General features: G+C 35.8%; 1 protein-coding gene across 3 annotated transcripts; it reads right to left on the bottom strand.

Annotated features, from left to right (window-relative positions):
* Positions 1-5,505: 5,505 nt before the first annotated feature.
* On the bottom strand, positions 5,506-17,370 carry GI (gigantea protein (GI)). Of its 3 annotated transcripts, none has more exons than XM_086252799.1 (15): positions 17,213-17,370; positions 16,411-16,833; positions 15,842-15,913; positions 15,652-15,706; positions 15,406-15,548; positions 14,887-15,161; positions 14,323-14,378; positions 13,096-13,336; positions 12,844-12,994; positions 11,571-11,780; positions 9,813-11,405; positions 8,127-8,195; positions 7,203-7,421; positions 6,319-6,411; positions 5,506-6,087 (listed from the first exon to the last, which is right to left on the bottom strand). In XM_086252799.1, the coding sequence occupies exons 2-15, from the start codon at positions 16,495-16,497 to the stop codon at positions 5,788-5,790; spliced, it is 3,564 nt and encodes a 1,187-aa protein (XP_086108925.1). In that variant the 5' UTR covers positions 16,498-16,833; positions 17,213-17,370; the 3' UTR covers positions 5,506-5,787. The 3 variants fall into 3 exon arrangements, with proteins under 3 accessions (XP_086108925.1, XP_086108924.1, XP_086108926.1); XM_086252798.1 differs by having other exon boundaries at positions 16,411-16,867; positions 17,213-17,369; XM_086252800.1 differs by having other exon boundaries at positions 9,813-11,387; positions 16,411-16,867; positions 17,213-17,369.
* Positions 17,371-18,010: the final 640 nt, after the last annotated feature.

Below are 18,010 nucleotides of genomic sequence, written 5' to 3'. Positions count from 1 at the left end.
ATTTTGCAGCACCAAGCGCTTAGTGCTGTTTTGTTGGCGTTTATGTTATGGTTTAGTTCTGAAATTTTAGGCTCTGCCTAAAATCACAGAGCTAAACCCTATCATAACGCCTCCACCAAAGCCATTCTATATCTTAGGAGAGGATGGAGTGAGCCCATTGGGGTATACCATCAAAATCCGGCGGAGAAAGCAGCTTGCAGCGCTCGCCTGTTTTAAAACTCTTTGTCGAGCATTTGGTGACACGTTCGCATGTTCGTTGATCCGCACCTCATCGAATTTGAACTTGCAAAAACAAAAAAACACTTATGATAAAAAGCCACGTGGTGAACACATCCCCATTAATTCTCATCTTTTCACATTCATTGCAACTTGGGCACACACCCTCTCACCAACATGTTGAAAAGTCATGCAATTGACATTTATCCTATGACCGAGCACGATTTAGTTAACCGATTCGTGAGGGTGTAACTGGTAACGAAATTGGAGAGATTTGCAGTGAAGAAATCATGAACGAGGTGGGTAAGGGCAGCTACTGATCACCATAAAGGCATAAACCTTCACTTGCAAACCATTACAACTCCGTTCCCCACGCTACACTCCGCCAATGATACACATCATTATATATTCGCCATATCAGACTATTTTGTTGTCATATCATTTTTCGTCAAAGCCTATGTTACCCTTTCCAAATTCAATGGCTCTAATTTAGTGAACTTTTTTCAAAAAAAAAAAATATATATATATATATGGAGCTAATTCTAAGCAACTTCTTGAACAAGCTGGACGATAATTTGCTTTATAATTTGATTAGCATGCCCAATTTGCTTAGCTTCTCTCCCAACCCAATCCAATGTGCTGATAGCATATTTGTACGTCAACATGCACCAAATAACTAGAAATTAAAATGGCAAACACATGCACATTGAATTAAGCTAATTAAAGAAGGCTAGACTTTAATTAATTGTTATATGAGAATATTCCTTAAATATATGATATGTTTGTGGTTTAGTTTGCTAATTTAAGCCATGTATATCTCAATTAATTAACTGAGAAGTGGATAGACAATTATATATACATGTATAATGCATAATGCACTATTAAATGACAGTTTAATATTTATATATATAAACTTTTAGTTTGATTATGCATGATAAGATTAATTCAAATTCAAACTTAAAGCCAAATTGAGATAATGAGGTGTTATCCAAGCCAAATCTTCAAATTTAAAACTACTTCGATCAGCTGGCACCTAAGGTCTAATCTTATATCACTATACTTAGTAAGTGATCCACTAACTTGTAGATGGAGTGGTGTTGAATGGGAAGATCTCAGACTCTAGGAACTGTACAGATAAACATATATACAATAAGCTAGAAACCTTTTCAAAGATGAGCCTTGATCCACTAACTTTAGCAAAACTTCAATTGCATGCACATTTATTTATATTCACATTCATTACTAAAGAGTCTAAAGCACTTAAGACTACTGTCAAGGTAAAACAAATCTCAAACATTAGATCACATCTACTCATGGACCAGCTACTAACATTCGTATTTTAGTAGACTACGTACATTTGCTCATAAACTGTCATTGCATGTCCTCACTTATTCTCTTGCGGCATTGGCTCTTGGACAATCCAATACTGCATGCAGGGAAGCAATTAAAAACATTAATAAAGTATTACAAATTTACAATAACTGATTCAAAAGTAAGGAAAATTGTATATATATATATATAGAAAATAAAACATCATATTAGCATTACCCGGACACTAATTAAGGTCTTTGTAGACCACAGGACCTACATGCAGGCAGATTAGAACTCTCATAATCAAGAACCAAGGTGTTATGGAAATTAGAGGGAACTCTTCATAACAAGTCTGAAAAATTAGACCACATCTCCTCATAGATCAACTACCAACATTCGTATTTTAGTAGACTACATTTGTTCGTCATTTGCTAGCTTATGCATGTCTAGCTTGACTTCTTCTATTGAGGAATTGGCTCTTGGACAATCCAATACTGCATGCAGGGAAGCAATTAAAACAATAATAAATTTTTAAAGTAATTAACTAATTAAACGTAAGGAAAATTGTACGGAAAATTATCGAAAATTATATGTTATAATATTTAGTTTCTTGATTGAATGAAAAATTAATAACACCAACCAGTGTTCTATTATTAATGCAGTTACTTTTGAATTGTAACCAATCAAATCTGTAGGCTTCATTCTAATAGCCAAGCAGTTGTATCTTTGCATTTGGGTTTCCCTCTCCACAAGGACGTGTCTAATACAAGAGCCACTATCTATATTATTTAGTGAATACTAAGTCATGTTCCTTTGCAAGCATCTTGGGTTCTATATAAACCCATGATGCTCTACATTCTTGGAAAAAAGAATTTCCAGATTGTAGTCACTCTGTTATACTCCTTCTGTCATTTCTAAAAGAGAGTACAAATATATAATTGGTTCGATCACTAGAGTTCAAAGTTGCAGAGCTTCAACTTAGAATTATCGATTGTTATATCCTAGGAGGACAAACGCCTAAGGAACTGCAAGTCTGCCAGCACAAGGGCCCATTGCAATTTGCAAGCCTCAATCGCAATCAGTTAGTATTTTTGTGTGTCTATATTTCCTTCTACTTAATTAAAGTTTGTATACATTTTGTTGTAATTTTATTATTATTTATTATTGAAATTTTCTTTTATCAAATCCATATTTTTGATTATTGTTTCAATAAATAAAACATCATATGAGCATTACCTGGATACTAAGGTCTTTATAGGACCAGGATCCTCTGCCATATTTTCTCTACCAGACTTGTGCCAGGCTTTTGATCTTGGCCTTTGAAAGAATCCAATAGTTATGACTGCACAATATTTTCAAAGCCCACCTATCATATTTTTAAAAAAGGTTAAATACAAAAATGGTCTTCGAACGTTACACTGATTCTCAATTTGATCTTAGTGAACTATAAAAGTATCAATTTGGTCCACAAATTTTCCAAGTAGTACCAAAGCAGTACAAACGTACATTAACTTTCATCCGAAAATTAACGGATTTGGTCACATGAAAATGAAGAACGGACTGAAATACCAATGAAAATGTGGTCACTTGTTGTGCACATGATCAGTTTTCATTAAATTTTTCAATGGAAGTTAACATTTGTACTGCTTTGATATATACAACTTAAAAAGTTAGTGTACAAAATTGACACTTTTTATAATTAGTGGACCAAATTGAGATTCACTGTAAAGTTCATGAACCATTTTTTTATTTAATCCTTTTAAAAAATAAAACTAAAATAATTATAAAAAAATTTAAAACACTAGAAGAAAAAAAATACAGAAACAAATCCTAGCCCCATCCCCAACCCACCTCCCTCCCTCTCCGGCCACCAGCAGCCCCACCACCGGCGACCCCACTGCTGCATCTCTCTCAAACTCTCTTTGTTGTTAACTAACAATATTCGTATCTTCGTAGACTACATTTGCTCATCAGCTCTACTTATTCTCTTGCAGCACTGGCTCGTGGACAATCCAATTTTGCATGCAGAGAAGCAATAAAAACATTAATAAAATCTTAGAGTAACAGATTATACGTAAAAAAAAAAATTGTACATAGAAAATAAACATCATATTAGTAGTACCCAGACACTAAGGTCTTTGTAAAGCACAGGACTGGTATGCACGCAGACTAGAACTTCCACAATCAAGAACCAAGGTGTTAGAGCAATTAGATGGAACTCTTCATAACAAGTCTCAAACATTAGACCACATCGATCTGTTCATAGAACAATTACCAACATTCGTATTTTCGTAGACTACATTTGCTCATAAGTTGTTGTTACATGTCCTGACTTCTTCTCTTGCGCAATTGGCTCTTGGACAATCCAATACTGCATGCAGGGAATTAAGCAATTAAAAACATTAATAAAGTACGTTTTAGAGTAACTGATTATATGTAAGGAAAATTGTACGGAAAAAAAAAAAAAAAAAAAAAACATCATATTAGCATTACCTCGACACTAACACCATCACTATCACTATACCCAACATCTCCATTTGATCATCTCTCCAACATCTCTCACACTGGTCTATGATGTTATCGATGAGTCATCTTTCAATAGAAAATTTATCTTCCTTACTGTACTGATGTTTTGTTAATCATCATCGGCCTCTCTGCTTCTCTTGGTTCTGGATTGGAACACTGATTCTTTTCCTGCTGTTTTTCAGTTTATTGATTGCCCTCTCTTGTCACTGTTCGGAATTGGATTCGCAACATTGAACAACATGCATTAGATGATGTTAACAAATACTCGTAGGGTGTAGGCTGACATGGACAAAATTAAGCAAAAGAGTGAGTTTGTCCTTGAAATTTATTATCAATAGACAATTGTCATTCTTGTTCAGATTGCCTTGAGTAACTAATCATTGAGCAAACATGCTCTTATCTAGCTTGCTTGCATATTGTTGGGATACTCGTTGGTAAACACAACTGAGCATAAAGATTATTTTCCCTAGTCTTAGTAAATGATCGAGGCTAAGAGGTCAAACTAATTTGCGTTAATTTTATGTAGTTTTTAAAAGGATAGATTGAAATGAATGTTTGTAGTTTTGTACTATTCCTGCATGATTTTATCTCTCCTACCTTTTAGGCTGTGCCTACAGCCAAGGGCCAAGCACTTGTTGACAAATTAAAAATGTATATTCTTGTTGAAATTTGGTTTAGAAAAATGTATGTGCGAAGGAAGGTCTATTGATGGTGATTTCCGGTGGTGATGGTGGGAGGTGGTGGTGATGGTGATGGTGATGGTGATGGTGTTGGGTTTGGGAGGTGGTGGTGATGATGTTGGGGTTGGGTGTGTTTGTTGGGTATAGTAAACAGATTTGTTGGGTGTGATGTTAGTTTTAGTTAATGAATTTTAGTAAGGATAATTTTAAAAAAATATGTTGGTGTTTTAATAAGTTATAAAATTTTTTAAAATAAAAGTGGGTGCAAAAAATGTATTGGGACTACTAATAAAAAAAAAAATGAATCCCAATAGCGGCACCCTTTTCTTAGTATTCTACAAAATTTCTTACTTTTATATTTTGGGGACTCATTTGAGAACAGAATCAACAGATCAATAAAAGATAGATTTTCTCATTTTAAGTTTTATAATACAAATTGAAAATGGCATGGGGTTTTTGAACAAGAAACTAAAAACAAGCCAGATGATATCCTGGTTTCTTGCGTTTATCGAGATATGTTGATATCGAAGAAATCAACCCAAAAGAGACAAATATAGGATTTTGTTTTTTTTTTTTTTTAATCTTTAATTTTATTTTTAGGTATGCAAAATGAGAACTGTGAAACATGGGATCTAATGTGTTAAATGCTCCCACTACTCATATGGCCTCCTTTGTACCAAAAAATAAAACGGAAAACCGAGTAGACAGTCAAAAGGAAGACTATGACATATTTCAACTCGATTTGATATAGGTTGAAATTGAGCCTGCGTGATACAACTCTAACATGATGAGGATAACAATTAAACACCACAACAATAAGGCCTTCTCAGGGCTCTGTCAGCATCTCCACTGTCTCACTTACAAAAATCATCCTTTCATTAAGGAGTGTTATGTCTGGCCTGAAAAGAAAATTTTTGACAATATGACGTCTTGTATCCAGAAGAAAAAATGAATTTTTACTTACCTGCAAACCCATATCTTCCAAGGCAATAAAGATGAATGTATCTATGTGTAGGTGTCACATGAAAAATTATACACCTGAAGCTAATTGACATCATATGGATATAGTACATCCCAATTCCTTGGAGGCAGTATCAAGAAATTCAATAGGCATCCCAGTCGCAAGCCGGCTATGAGCTTCCCATGTCAAGCACCTTTCAATATCAGCTTTCCAGTCAATCACATCTATGCTAAAATACTTATTGGAACGGCCATGGATACCATTTATTTCCACTGGATTAGGGTTAGGTTGAATTGAATTGGTTTGCAAAATATCACGAAGAACTGATATGCTCAAAGCGCGGACATGTGCACTAGGATGAGAAAGGTAACGAGTGGTAGCTGGTAGACGACACTGCATGCAGTGGAGCAAATAGTTCACATCACTAATGGTTTTGCATATACATTAAAATGAAATAAAGCACTATTTTAAGCTTTTTTCACCACTTTGCCTTTATTTGTTCTCAAATGTGAGGTTGCCATGTCATCTGGCACTGGAAAATTCCAATGCCCGAGTTCATAGCATAATTTTCACTCAGACTAGGATCATAGTTATTGACAGTACCAAGTAGGGGTGTCTATTTACCTTTAAGAGGTTTGAAAGGCCATCTGCGACTGCCAGCCCAGATTCACCCCACTCCAGCACACGCTGAACTGCTCTAGCTGTTGCTTCCAGTAGCTGCCCATTTACATACAGATTGATGTATTAATACATTGAAGGTTGACAAATTAAAAATTGAAAAGTATTCACTTTATGTTATATGAGAAATGTCAGACAAAAAAATAAGTAAAGAGCATTGGACATATATGTGCAAACGAAGAATCGAAGATCTCAAATGGATGAGTAACATTATGAAGACTATAAGCAATGACCATACTGGTAATAAAAAAAATGTGAAAGCAAACTTGGCACCAAGTGAGGATAAAATGTGAAAGAGTTGCAAAAGATGATCCAGTCCTGTGCTATGTTGCACAGTACGAAAAAGTGATTTGATTCTAGTTCATGAAGCTTAAAGAGTTGAGGGCTGCTTAAAATTGAGATGGATAGGAATGAGAAAAGACGTGATTATCAAAGAAGAAAAAGGGATTAGATGGGATTAAATGGTGAAAGAAAATCACTTGGCCAAACCCAATTTCTGGGGACATAACTTCGCCAAGTTTAGGGTACCAAGCCTTTTTTCTTCTTGTAATGTCTTGAGACATTTGCAACCGGATGTGTAATTACTTATACACGAATATACAATTCAATGCAACAGGGACGATAGTTTAGTAAGCTTTATGTTTTGATATTAAAGTATTAGAAAACCCAGACGGAACTGCCTGGTGGTAAAATCCACCTTCCGATTGGATCTGGATGGTGTTCCTTAAGTTGACAAAAAAAAAATGAAAGTAGAGGCTAATATTCATGTCTCAGTGTAGTGAACATAAGTCAGAGCTACACACAGTTTGTTTAATGTAATCACGTGTTACCTCCAGTTGGGGTAACGTGCAAGCTTCTCCATCAACAAGCATCCCATCGGTGGCACGCAGAAGTAGATCTGAGGCACTTGACAAAATTACCAATGATTCTGGGCTATCCTGAATTCTCATTAACTCCACAATCAATTTTACAATCCGCTGGTTGATTTTCCACATCTTCTGACCCTGATCATCATCTTTGGCAATCCAAGGCTGCAATTCCCTTTCCGCCTGACAAGAGTACAAGGTCAGGAAAGTGACTAACAAATGAACTAACTTAAATAAAAAATAAATCAGAAAGCCACTGATTTGGACACCAGCCAGGCAACATCTCTTCCAAAATCATGTGATAAAAATATCATTAATCTTTTTTTTATACGAAACTATTTTTTTTTTTGGGCCCGGGAAACAATATTTTATTTAATCTCAGCAAATATGTACAGGAAAAAAGTGAAAAAGGACAATGGATCCACCAAGAGCAACTCATACATAACCAACTGACATAATTTCACACAAGCCTAACCAACAAAGCCAACTAAAAACAAAATCAAGCTAAGTGGTTATAGCATTGCAGCCTTCCAATTGAAAAAAATTACTGAGAATGATCTTTCCGTAAATTCTGATGAAACTGAGGCCCAAAGCGATGTCCAAAATCTAACTCATACCCCAGCACTTGGCTTTCTTTCCTGCCCCAAAAACTTCTGCCTCATGCGCAATAGTGCAACACATGGTTTTGATTAGTAGAAAAATACATAATCTAAACCATGTTTTTGTAGTTGCTAGTGTGTATTAGAAGAGCTAGTTTTGAATTTTAGGATAACACAGGAAATGGTGTCACCTTAGCAAAATCATGTGGTGTTCAAATCAGTAGCCAATAAGATAAGCCAAAAGTTATCTTGTATATGTGGCAAAGTACAAGTGGAACAAAATTTAGACCTGAAGAACGACTGCTGTGGCTGCTTTTGTTGGTGATGCTGATACAACATTGCATAATGCATCAACGACCTAGACATAACAAAATAAGATGGTTAAAAATTACAATGTCAAGCATTATACAATTTAAATGGGACAATGGAAAACTATAATTCAAAGGAAATGCAGTACAAATGTATCTGATTATTTACTGTTTTAGAGCAGCATATCATTTCACTTTCTTTTTTTCTTTTTCTTTTTTCTGATAAGAAACACAAACTCTATGGTTAAGATTGGAGAAAAGTACAAGTAAAATGAACAAAAGTCCAGCAATTGTTAATGTTAATAGAAATACATGCTGCTTAATATTTGTGGAATGAGTTTCTGATATATCTTTTTGGTTGATGTTAACATTTATGAATGCACATCGCTTATTATTTGTGTTATGAATTTATGATCAATTTTGTTGGTTGGTACTGTTCTTAAAAGCTCAAAATGTTACGATGTAGGCCAGCAATATATTCTAAAAATTATCTAGCACTGCAACTAATTTAATGGATCATAGTTAATAGAAAAATTTTTGGCATGACACAGCATCCTCCGTGACAATTACATACACTTTTCCATCTATTCTTTAAGGTCAAAGCTAACAAAGAGCACTCTTTAGCGCAACTTAAAAAGTTCCAGAGGAATTGATCGATTGTTAGGCAGAGAACAAACATGACCCCTGAGTTGGGGCAATTTGATGTAACTCCTTAAGATAAATATTACTAACTTTGGCGAGCTCTAGATAAAAATATCTGCTCCTTGGAGTAATGCCTAATTTAGGACATAAGACAAAAACCCAATAGGTTAAATGAGACAAGATAACTCTACCTTAGATTTTTCCTGCATACAAAGTGATATCTAGGAGGCATTAGATTAGTATTAGTGCTCCATACATAGCACTCTGCAGATATAAGTTTATGAGCTGCTCTAATAAGATCGCACCTTTGATGTCCTAGGCTAATCGCAGTGGTTTTGCGATAGGAGCATTTTAATATCCCTATATTAACAATGGACACAAGATGAAAGTTTTCACTTATTACTGGAGATGTAACAAGGGTAGGAATTAGGTTTACTTTATTCAGTTTTTACTTATTTTATTTTAGGGATTTAATTATATTATGTCACTGTAGTATTTTATTATTTTGGAGTCACTTATATAAATAGGACCATTTGTAATTGGGTTTCGGAGTTTTGACATTGATTGAGAATTAAGACCTAAGATTACCCTATCTTCCCCTTTCTCCTTTGATTTCTCCTTCTAGATCTTATCTCAACCTCAAAATAAATGGAAGAGGAAGTAAATGTAGCAAAAGATCACAATCTGCAGATGCAGACACTGAAACAGAGACAGAATTTGGAAGACTAAAGAAATAACTAGAAAGCTTTTGGTCAGCACAGTCAAAAGAAAAGAGATGGTGACAATCAAAGACTCCCAAAAAACCTCATCATATCTCATCTCCAACTCCAAAACCTCCCTCCTAATACTCGCAAGTCTCAAACTAAATCAAGTCAGAAATTAATAAGAAAATTCAAGTTTAATAAATTGGAGCTTAATACATCCATTCAATATTGCACATGTAATTTAGTTATGATTAAAAGCATCTAACATGGATGAAGAGACAACAACAGGGATGCAAAGAGACACAAGAAATATAAGATTACCTGCCGCCATCCTTGTTGAGCAGAAGTGCTCTCTGCAGTAGGTTGGGTTTCAGGAGCTGCAATTAACTTGTGCCACAACAGTGAGACAACTGAGAAACATAGCTCTTGTTTCTCTGTCAGCACTGATCTTAGAGGAACCTGTCCACTGCAATTAAATCCTATATGCCTGTCCATAGTAAGGAAGTTTGCCAAATCCGAAGCATCTACTGGGAAACTTGCAACACCTTTACCAACTGTATTTCCAGAGCCCTCATTTGAATGTGATGCACTCTCAGATTTAAGTTTAGTTTCTGAATGTGCTGATTCCTCACATTGCGAGGTAGATGATTGCCCAAAATTAAAGCATCTACTTTTTTCACATTGACTTAGTCTTCTGCCTTCAAAACCCACAAAGGAATCTCTCCAAATTGGTACTTGCATTAAGTGTGCTTCCAATGGTTCAGCCTTGTTAACAATGGATGCAACAACCTTGCTGTGAATATCAATGAGGTTGTATAGTGACGACGCTCTGGAGCTAATTTCATTATCCCACTTACAGCGCATCAGGACAGAGAGTGCATGCATGCAAGCCTTTGACCATCTAAATAATTCAGAAACATGAGCAGCAACCATGGCTGCTGCAACTATCTCATTTGAACTGTAACTCCAGGAGGTGCCAATAGAAGATGGCTTCAGCAAGAAAAGTGCCTCCAAAATTGCTAATATTCTGCGAGTGTAACAAATTGCTGAGTCAACACTACTTTGAAACTCATTAGTAGATCTATTTATTTTTTTATAAGACTTGGTAGATCCATTTATTTTGGCAGGCTTTGCCACATTTTTTGCATCTTTGGAGTGTGAATGATTGCTTCCCTTTGAAATCAAAGGGAACAACTGAAGCTCACAGGCAAGAGCACAAACAGCAGCCAGAACATATGAATCAAATGCTGCCACGGGTCCTTGTTTCTTTGTCTTTTTAGTTGTTCTATCTCTCTTCTTTCCAGACATTTCTTGTGAATCCTCAATGCTTTCTTCAGGTGGGTAGATTTCTTCAACTCTTGCTTTCTTGCTCCCGTTGGACTGAGCTTCATGACTAACACATACAGTTAACACAACAAACAGAAGACGTGACGCAAGCTCTACCGAGGCACGTGATTCTAAGAATAGTGAATGAACCATTGTACGAAGCTCTGCCTCAGCCAGGTTTTTTGAGACAGATCCTATGCCAAAAAGGTACCTTGTTTTCCTGTTTTGCTCTCTAGAGGACTCAGGTGGAAAAGTTCTCTGAAGAATTGCTTCAACAGTGGCAACAAATATCTTCATAAGGCATGCTTCAGATGGACTTCCACGAGGAAGATATTCCAAGACCTTAAGGAGAGGTATATACAGATTCCATGATAAAAACGGAGGTTGTAATGGAGTGGCAACAATGATCTCAGGAAGATCAACTGCAGAAGAACTTAAAGGAATGAGGCCATAGGCAGCTTCCCAAATGGTACAAATTCTCCATTCAACCTCAGGTCCATGGGCACAGAGCAAAGAAGCAATCCCTTGAGCAGTAGCTTCAACTGTTGCTTCGGCCGCAGGAACTTCTATCTGGTTAATGGTGATTTTCTAGATAATAGTTAGTTCAATTAATACTTATTCTTTTGAGAGCCAAAAGTTCAGATTATAAAAAAAAAAAAAAAAAAAAAAAAAAAAAACAAGAAAAAAGGAACTAGATCAAAGTGCATTTTAGCAGCAGGAAGCATAAAAACCTTAAAATTAAAAGTTGGTTACCTGCTTCCTGTAGCTTGATATGTAACCACCCAAAGGCTCATGCAGAACTTCAACTCCATCAACTTGTCTTAGTGGAGGAAAAAGCAATGCAGGCTGTGAAAGAATTCGGAAAAGCAAAGCTGCTGCAGCATCAGATGCTATACCTGCTCTCATGGACATTGCAGTCCCAATTGCATGCAAAAAATGCAAATGCATCCAGTTCCTGGGAAGCTACATTAACAAAAGAAAAAATGCAATTAACCAAAAATGCTATATTTATCGGTTTCCAGAGCTACTACAAATTAGCATTTGGGGGGGGGGGGGGGGGGAGGGGAGAAGAGAGAGAGAAGATCATCGAAGTAACAAATAAGCTGTCCCTCCATGTCACTTTATTAAAAATCTGCAAAGGTGCAATTTTCCATGTTATGCACCTTTAAAAGAAAAGGTGCAGTTATAGAAATAATAGAACTCCCAAGCTATCAGACAACGTAATAAAAGGTTTTCTATCAAATCCTCTGTCATTGTGCATACATCACCCATCAAAATAAATATGCTCCTACTTGATTAGGTTTTCAACAGTCAATGTATCCTCAGAAGTACCAGTCATTGTGAAGATGGTAGCTGACAAGCAGTCTTTGGAGCAACAAACTTCTACCATGGAAAAAATTTAATACTATTACAGAAATACAGTTACCGGACCACAGGAACTAGCTATATCCTTCTCTTCAGCATCTGCTAGTTAACAGGAAGGATAACATTTCACATCATGACTATCCAGAAAGTAAGGGAGAAATTCTGGGTTAATTATCATATCAAGAAGCTTAAAAAAGGTATTTAATGATATATAAAAATGGCAAATCAGTTGTTTTAGAAGTTTCAATAAATCTATGAAGAAGTAATTGGGCTGGCTATATAATCATCATTGTTCAGAATGTTGTTGTAAGAAACATAAGACTATGTTATGTGTAAACTGGAAGGGAGATAGTTTGATGGAATGTACTCTAGAAGAGACCATTAAAAGATTTTCTTCTTGGGTAAAAAAAAAACAAAAGAGAAACAATTTTGGTATATACTCTCCAGATCACTGGGAGGAGAAAGTCACTTTTAAGAGATATTCTTGCAGATCTGACAGTCACACATTTACTAATTTATTGTAAAGCGGGCCATATATGAGATGCCAAAAAATGTAAACAGCATAGCTTCTATCAAGTATCAAGTTTGATTTTGATCACCAGCATAGCATCAGATATTCAGATCATATTTAAATATCTGCAATCATTACTGTCCAGCTTACCCTTATGCCAGATGCATATTCTTCAGCAGCACGAAGGAGTTCCACAAGCTGTACAGCTGCATCAAGTGCATCAGGAGCCCATGATGGTGGTGCTTCTAGAAGTCCATGAAGAAGTCTTTGTGTGGCACTTGGGGTAGCAATAGCATAATACCTATTGCAGGGAATAATTAGCAAAACTCAGTCAGGTACACTGAAAGGTTCAGATTCTTTTCTTTTCTTGGTGGCTAGAGAGATGGAAGTTTCAAGACTTACCTATGAAATAAACGTGCATATGGCTCAAGAGCCGGAAGCCCAGCCACTAGATGCTCATCCAAAGCGGTTGTTGGAGGAGGAAGTAGAAGTGCAGGGACGGCAACTGCTGTCAAAGTAGCAGTCTCATAGCGAGCAACTTCCTCATCACAAACACTTAATATAACTCCAGCACCATTAGCAACAGCCCACCTTGGAGTCGATGGCATGAGCTGAGGATGTTTTCCAGATCCACGTGAAGAAGCTAAGAGGGGGAAGGAAAAAAAAAAAAAAAGTCATTCATAGTGGTTTTGTCTTTAGGGAGGTGAATGTCTTCTCAATCTTGTGGTAAAGAGAATAAAGACAAGCCTTTCTCTAACAAACAATTTAGCTCAATTCCTAAATAGTTCCATTCATGAGGAATCCTATTCAAAGGCTGTAACATTAACCTTCAACTTGTAACTTATCATACTGGGATGAAAATGTTGGTATAGGGGAAACTGGAAATGACGGAAATTGATTTCAAACATGGAAATTACATATGAATTTTCTAAACCAATATATAATGCATCAATTGAACATCTAATTTCATAAAGTAATGCATCCAAAATATAAATAGTACAACACATGGGATGAAAACAGTGCACAGCACTGGCACATATATGATCTTAAAAACTCAATGCTAATGTGCAAAAATTTCTTAATTTCATTAAGCATGCATTGAATACGGTTTTGTATTTCTTGTGATATTTCTTATGTTATTTAGGATGTCTTAGGACATTTACATGCCCTTTTTGTCCTGCTATTTGAACTGCAAAAAATAGGTTTGCTCACCGTGTTCCATCATCTATATTAATCGATGAGTTAAGTTGCTGGTCTTAGTGGTAGAGGGGGGAGGAGGAATAGGGGGACGAAGACAAAGAAAGCAAAGCAGAGAAGTGAGAAAAACCACAAAGAAACAGAACAACATAATTTACTTTAGGCATTTTATCAAAATATATCAAGCTGGTACGGTTTCACATCCTGTGTACAATTGAACCAACAATTTCCATTACATCATTACATTGTAATAACTTTTGGGTAGTTGAATATGTTTTTCGAGTCATGTAGCAGAGACTTATATTAACAATCACATGAATGTTAATGTTTTCAGAAGAAATCTCATCTTATGTATGGCACGATATGTAATCAACTAAACATTTCCAGCATGCAAGATTACATTCTATACTCTGTGAACAAGGATTTAACTACCAGTTGATGGGGGCTTGAGTTCTCCGGCAGCATATTTTCCCATAACCCCACTGCACCTGTTAAAGCATACAATGGTTTTTATTATTACATGAGAATGCATAAAGGAACCAAAAAAAACAAAAAGATCAATGCTCTGCTACATCAATTGTGTGACGGCTTTTACTACCAATTGATAGGCTTAAAACATTCTGCTTGAAATTGTGAACAATCAGTAACATGAAAATGCTTTTGCACCTGGTACCAAAAATGCAGGCCGCTTGGATGCAAAAAACAACCAACAAACCTGATACACTTAAAACATTTTCCTTGCCAAATTACTGAAAAGAATTACAAAAAAAATTATGTGTTTCCCACTCCATTGGTCAATAAAATCATTTGAATTACAATAAAATAAGATTTTTTGATGGAGTAGGCTACAAATAAGAGCAAACCTCTGTTGTTACTCTTTTTACTTGTGATTGGATTGGGTGCCGCTTTGGCCATATGCACATGATTTGAAGCAATACCATAATATTTATGATTTTCAGCATAAATAACACAACCTCAATCAAAATGTGCACTCACCAGCGGAAGTAATCACTCCTGATACCCAGAGGTGCAGCAAGCAAAATATCAGTAATCCAGGGAGACAAAGGCCTAATAGGTTTCCTCTCTTGTTGTATCAAAGGACCATGACTGGATTCACCATCAACAGAGTCACTTGTTGTAGCATGGCTGCCACTACTGCTTCTTTCTGTTTCACTATTTTGTTGTTCCACCTTGTATATCGGGCGATTGTAATGAGTTAAAACTCGTAAAATCTCCCCACATGCCAGAGCCCACTGCTCAGAGTACTCATTCTGTGAAAAAAGAAAGAAAGATATAAATAAGTAAATGAATAAAAATACTTCTGATGTTTCTACAGCATACAAAGAAGTTTACATTTAAAACAAAATAAAAATTTATAAGAAAAAGGTAAGGCATAAACCTATGGAGAAATGAAGTGATGCATAAGATACAGTTCATCAACAAAGAAACATTTTCAGTATAAGACTAAAAAATAAAAAGAACAGAATTTAGATGGCCAGAGTAATCTGCTATCACCTCACTGCTTGGGCAGACTAAGGATATGAAAGAAGCAAACGGCGGACTAGTCCTTTCATATGTCAGCAAACCATCAATGATCAATGAAATAATTGGAAGGACAACAGCATGCCCATGCTCCGGATGATGAAGGACAAACATAGCTGGAATAAATCAGAGTAGATAAAGTAGTCATTATACAACAATATGAAAACTACCAGGTCTAATCAAACATTGAAAAAGTTAACAGGGGTAAAGCATAAACACCTAAAACATCGTCAAAGAGTCGCTTCACCTCCGATGGATATCGGTTACGAATTAGCTGTCAGAAGACAATATATTAGTACAAACATCTGTTATAGACACTTGAACTACACAAGCAAGACGAATTTGAAAATCTTCACAATTATACAGGATAAGACAAAGCTCACCACAAAAACAAAAAGAGCAAGCATACCTCAGAAATATCCTCAGGAAACTGTTCCGATGTAAACTGACCAAAGTACTCCACATAGGCAGTAACTTGAGCCTACAAGGTAGGGGAAAAGAGAAAAAGTAAGCATGTTTTCCATTCTTGTAGAAAATTGATAAGAGGCAGAATATAGCAACCAAAAATAAATCAAGCTGGATGTAGAAAGAAAATGATTATTTCAATCACAGAGAGCAAGTTTCTGATCACTAACAACCAGCAGAAAAGGTACACCTTGAAAATGCAGAAAAACTTTTTGCCAAACACCAAAGTTAATTTAAATAGAAAATACTTAAAAGTATGTCAAAAAACCATAATATAAGGACGTTATTCTTATTTAATAATCACACTATTCTATTTATTTGTGCTATCTTATTCTCACTGTTTTTACTCTCTATCCATTAGTCTGTAGATAGCAATATTTTGGTAGTAAGAAATATTGATAACAACATTCCAAAAGCTTAAGCAGTTAGGGAAGGGATCACAAATATATGCCAAGCTAACAATTCCTATGCATATTCACAAGCACAACACTAGGAAATGAAAATCGCATTCACCTTTCGCCCTAGGGTGTCTTGCGGAGGAGGCGCAAACAATGAGGAGAATTGCAGACGATCGATCCATCTTTCAGATGTACCAGCCATAGAAACTTTATCTCCCAGTCCCACGTAACCTTCAATCCAGCACGAATAGGCAACTTTGCAACCACAATAAAAATAACACACAAGAAATTCCACACGCTTTCTCTTCAACCCGCTACCAATCAAGAATCAAAATTTTGTGGTCGAACATCCCAACAAAAAATTACTGCAACAATCTCCCACCATAAAACAAAAAAATTGTTGCTACCCAGAAAATAAAGAAAGAGGGACAATCAACAATCCTCTGTTAGTCGCAACTTGAAGTCTCTGCCTCTGAGAAAACTTCCAACTTCGAAATCTTGATATTTACCATACAAAATTGTGACTGCAATCGGATTGCTGTGAAAGCAGGGTAGAATACAAAATCAGAAATCTGTAGGAAAAAGAAGGAGCATAGAATTAGAAACATAAATTATTAAAGATTTACTGCCATTCATTCACATGAACATAAAATTAAAATTAAAAAAAAAAAACCCATGTGAGCAAGCTAGCACCTACAAATTCTACTGAACTTTTTTCTTTCATGAAGCTCATACATATATGATAAATAATTCAAAATAAAGAAAATGGGTCCTTTTAAAAATCACATCTTATCTCCAAAAAACGCAAAAACACATCACAGAAATGAGAAAAACAAACTAATAACAACCCAGACTTGCTAAAAAAACAATTCAAATTTTTCACAAAAAAAAGAAAAAGAAAAACTGAATCGAAATACCTGGTACTTCTCTGATTCTCTAAAAGCTGATTTCTTGAAATGTTTCTGATTATGCCGAGAAAATTTTCACTGTAAAATGAGATTATTCCTCTTAACTTTCTTGTTGGAATATTATTAAGAGGCTGTAGTTTTGGTAAGAGAGAGAGAGAGAGAGAGAGTGAGAGGAGATCTTTAGGAGGCCTTAGGCTTGCTCTCAAAGATTGCTGTATACGTGGCAATGATATTTTCTCTCACCCAAGAGGCCGAATGTCACGTCATGCCACATGCATGCCATGCTCATCATACACACCATGACATGCATATAACATACATACATATACATATATGTATACAGTATATATGCCCTTGCAAGGAGTTAAATATGTCAAGCTTCATCAATGACGAGGAAAGAGAACCCAAGTAAAGAGGAAACTGTGACACGCACTTAGTTTGGCAACTCACTTTAATGTCCCCAACAGCGTGAAATATATATTATAGTATATTGGCTCCAACTGAGAATTATTGCCGTTTTTATATTACAAAAAAGGAAGAAGAAGGTGAAGAATAAAAAATTGGTTTTGGAAGTTAAGGGCTCCAAGATATTTTTGTGAGGGTTTGTACAGCGTCACGCTAAGGTGCATCAGCGCATGTTGTCCTTACTCTTTTGGGCCGTCTGATTAATTGGTTGTAAAGCAAGCCAAATAAATTTGCAATGCACATGGATTGAACCTAATTTTGAGTTTAACCTAATTTGATTTTGAATTTGAATTACTAATGGGTAAGCGAAATTTGGTGAAGATAGAATTGAGGGGCATAGTA

The sequence above is a fragment of the Dryas octopetala genome, chromosome 8, assembly GCF_963921425.1.
Source record: "Dryas octopetala chromosome 8, drDryOcto1.1, whole genome shotgun sequence".
Classification (NCBI taxonomy): Eukaryota; Viridiplantae; Streptophyta; class Magnoliopsida; order Rosales; family Rosaceae; genus Dryas; species Dryas octopetala.
Note: the sequence above shows the minus strand (reverse complement) of the source record. Positions and strands in the feature narration are given on the sequence as shown.

Bases quoted from the DNA above. Each gene is read 5' to 3' on its own strand.
- GI (XM_086252799.1), bottom strand. From the start codon at position 16,497: ATGGCTGGTACATCTGAAAGATGGATCGATCGTCTGCAATTCTCCTCA. The intron at 15,914-16,410 runs GTGAATGCGATT...CCTACCTTGTAG, and splicing joins AAGACACCCTAGGGCGAAAG to GCTCAAGTTACTGCCTATGT. The intron at 6,088-6,318 runs GTAAATAGACAC...CACTGCATGCAG, and splicing joins GCCTTTCAAACCTCTTAAAG to TGTCGTCTACCAGCTACCAC.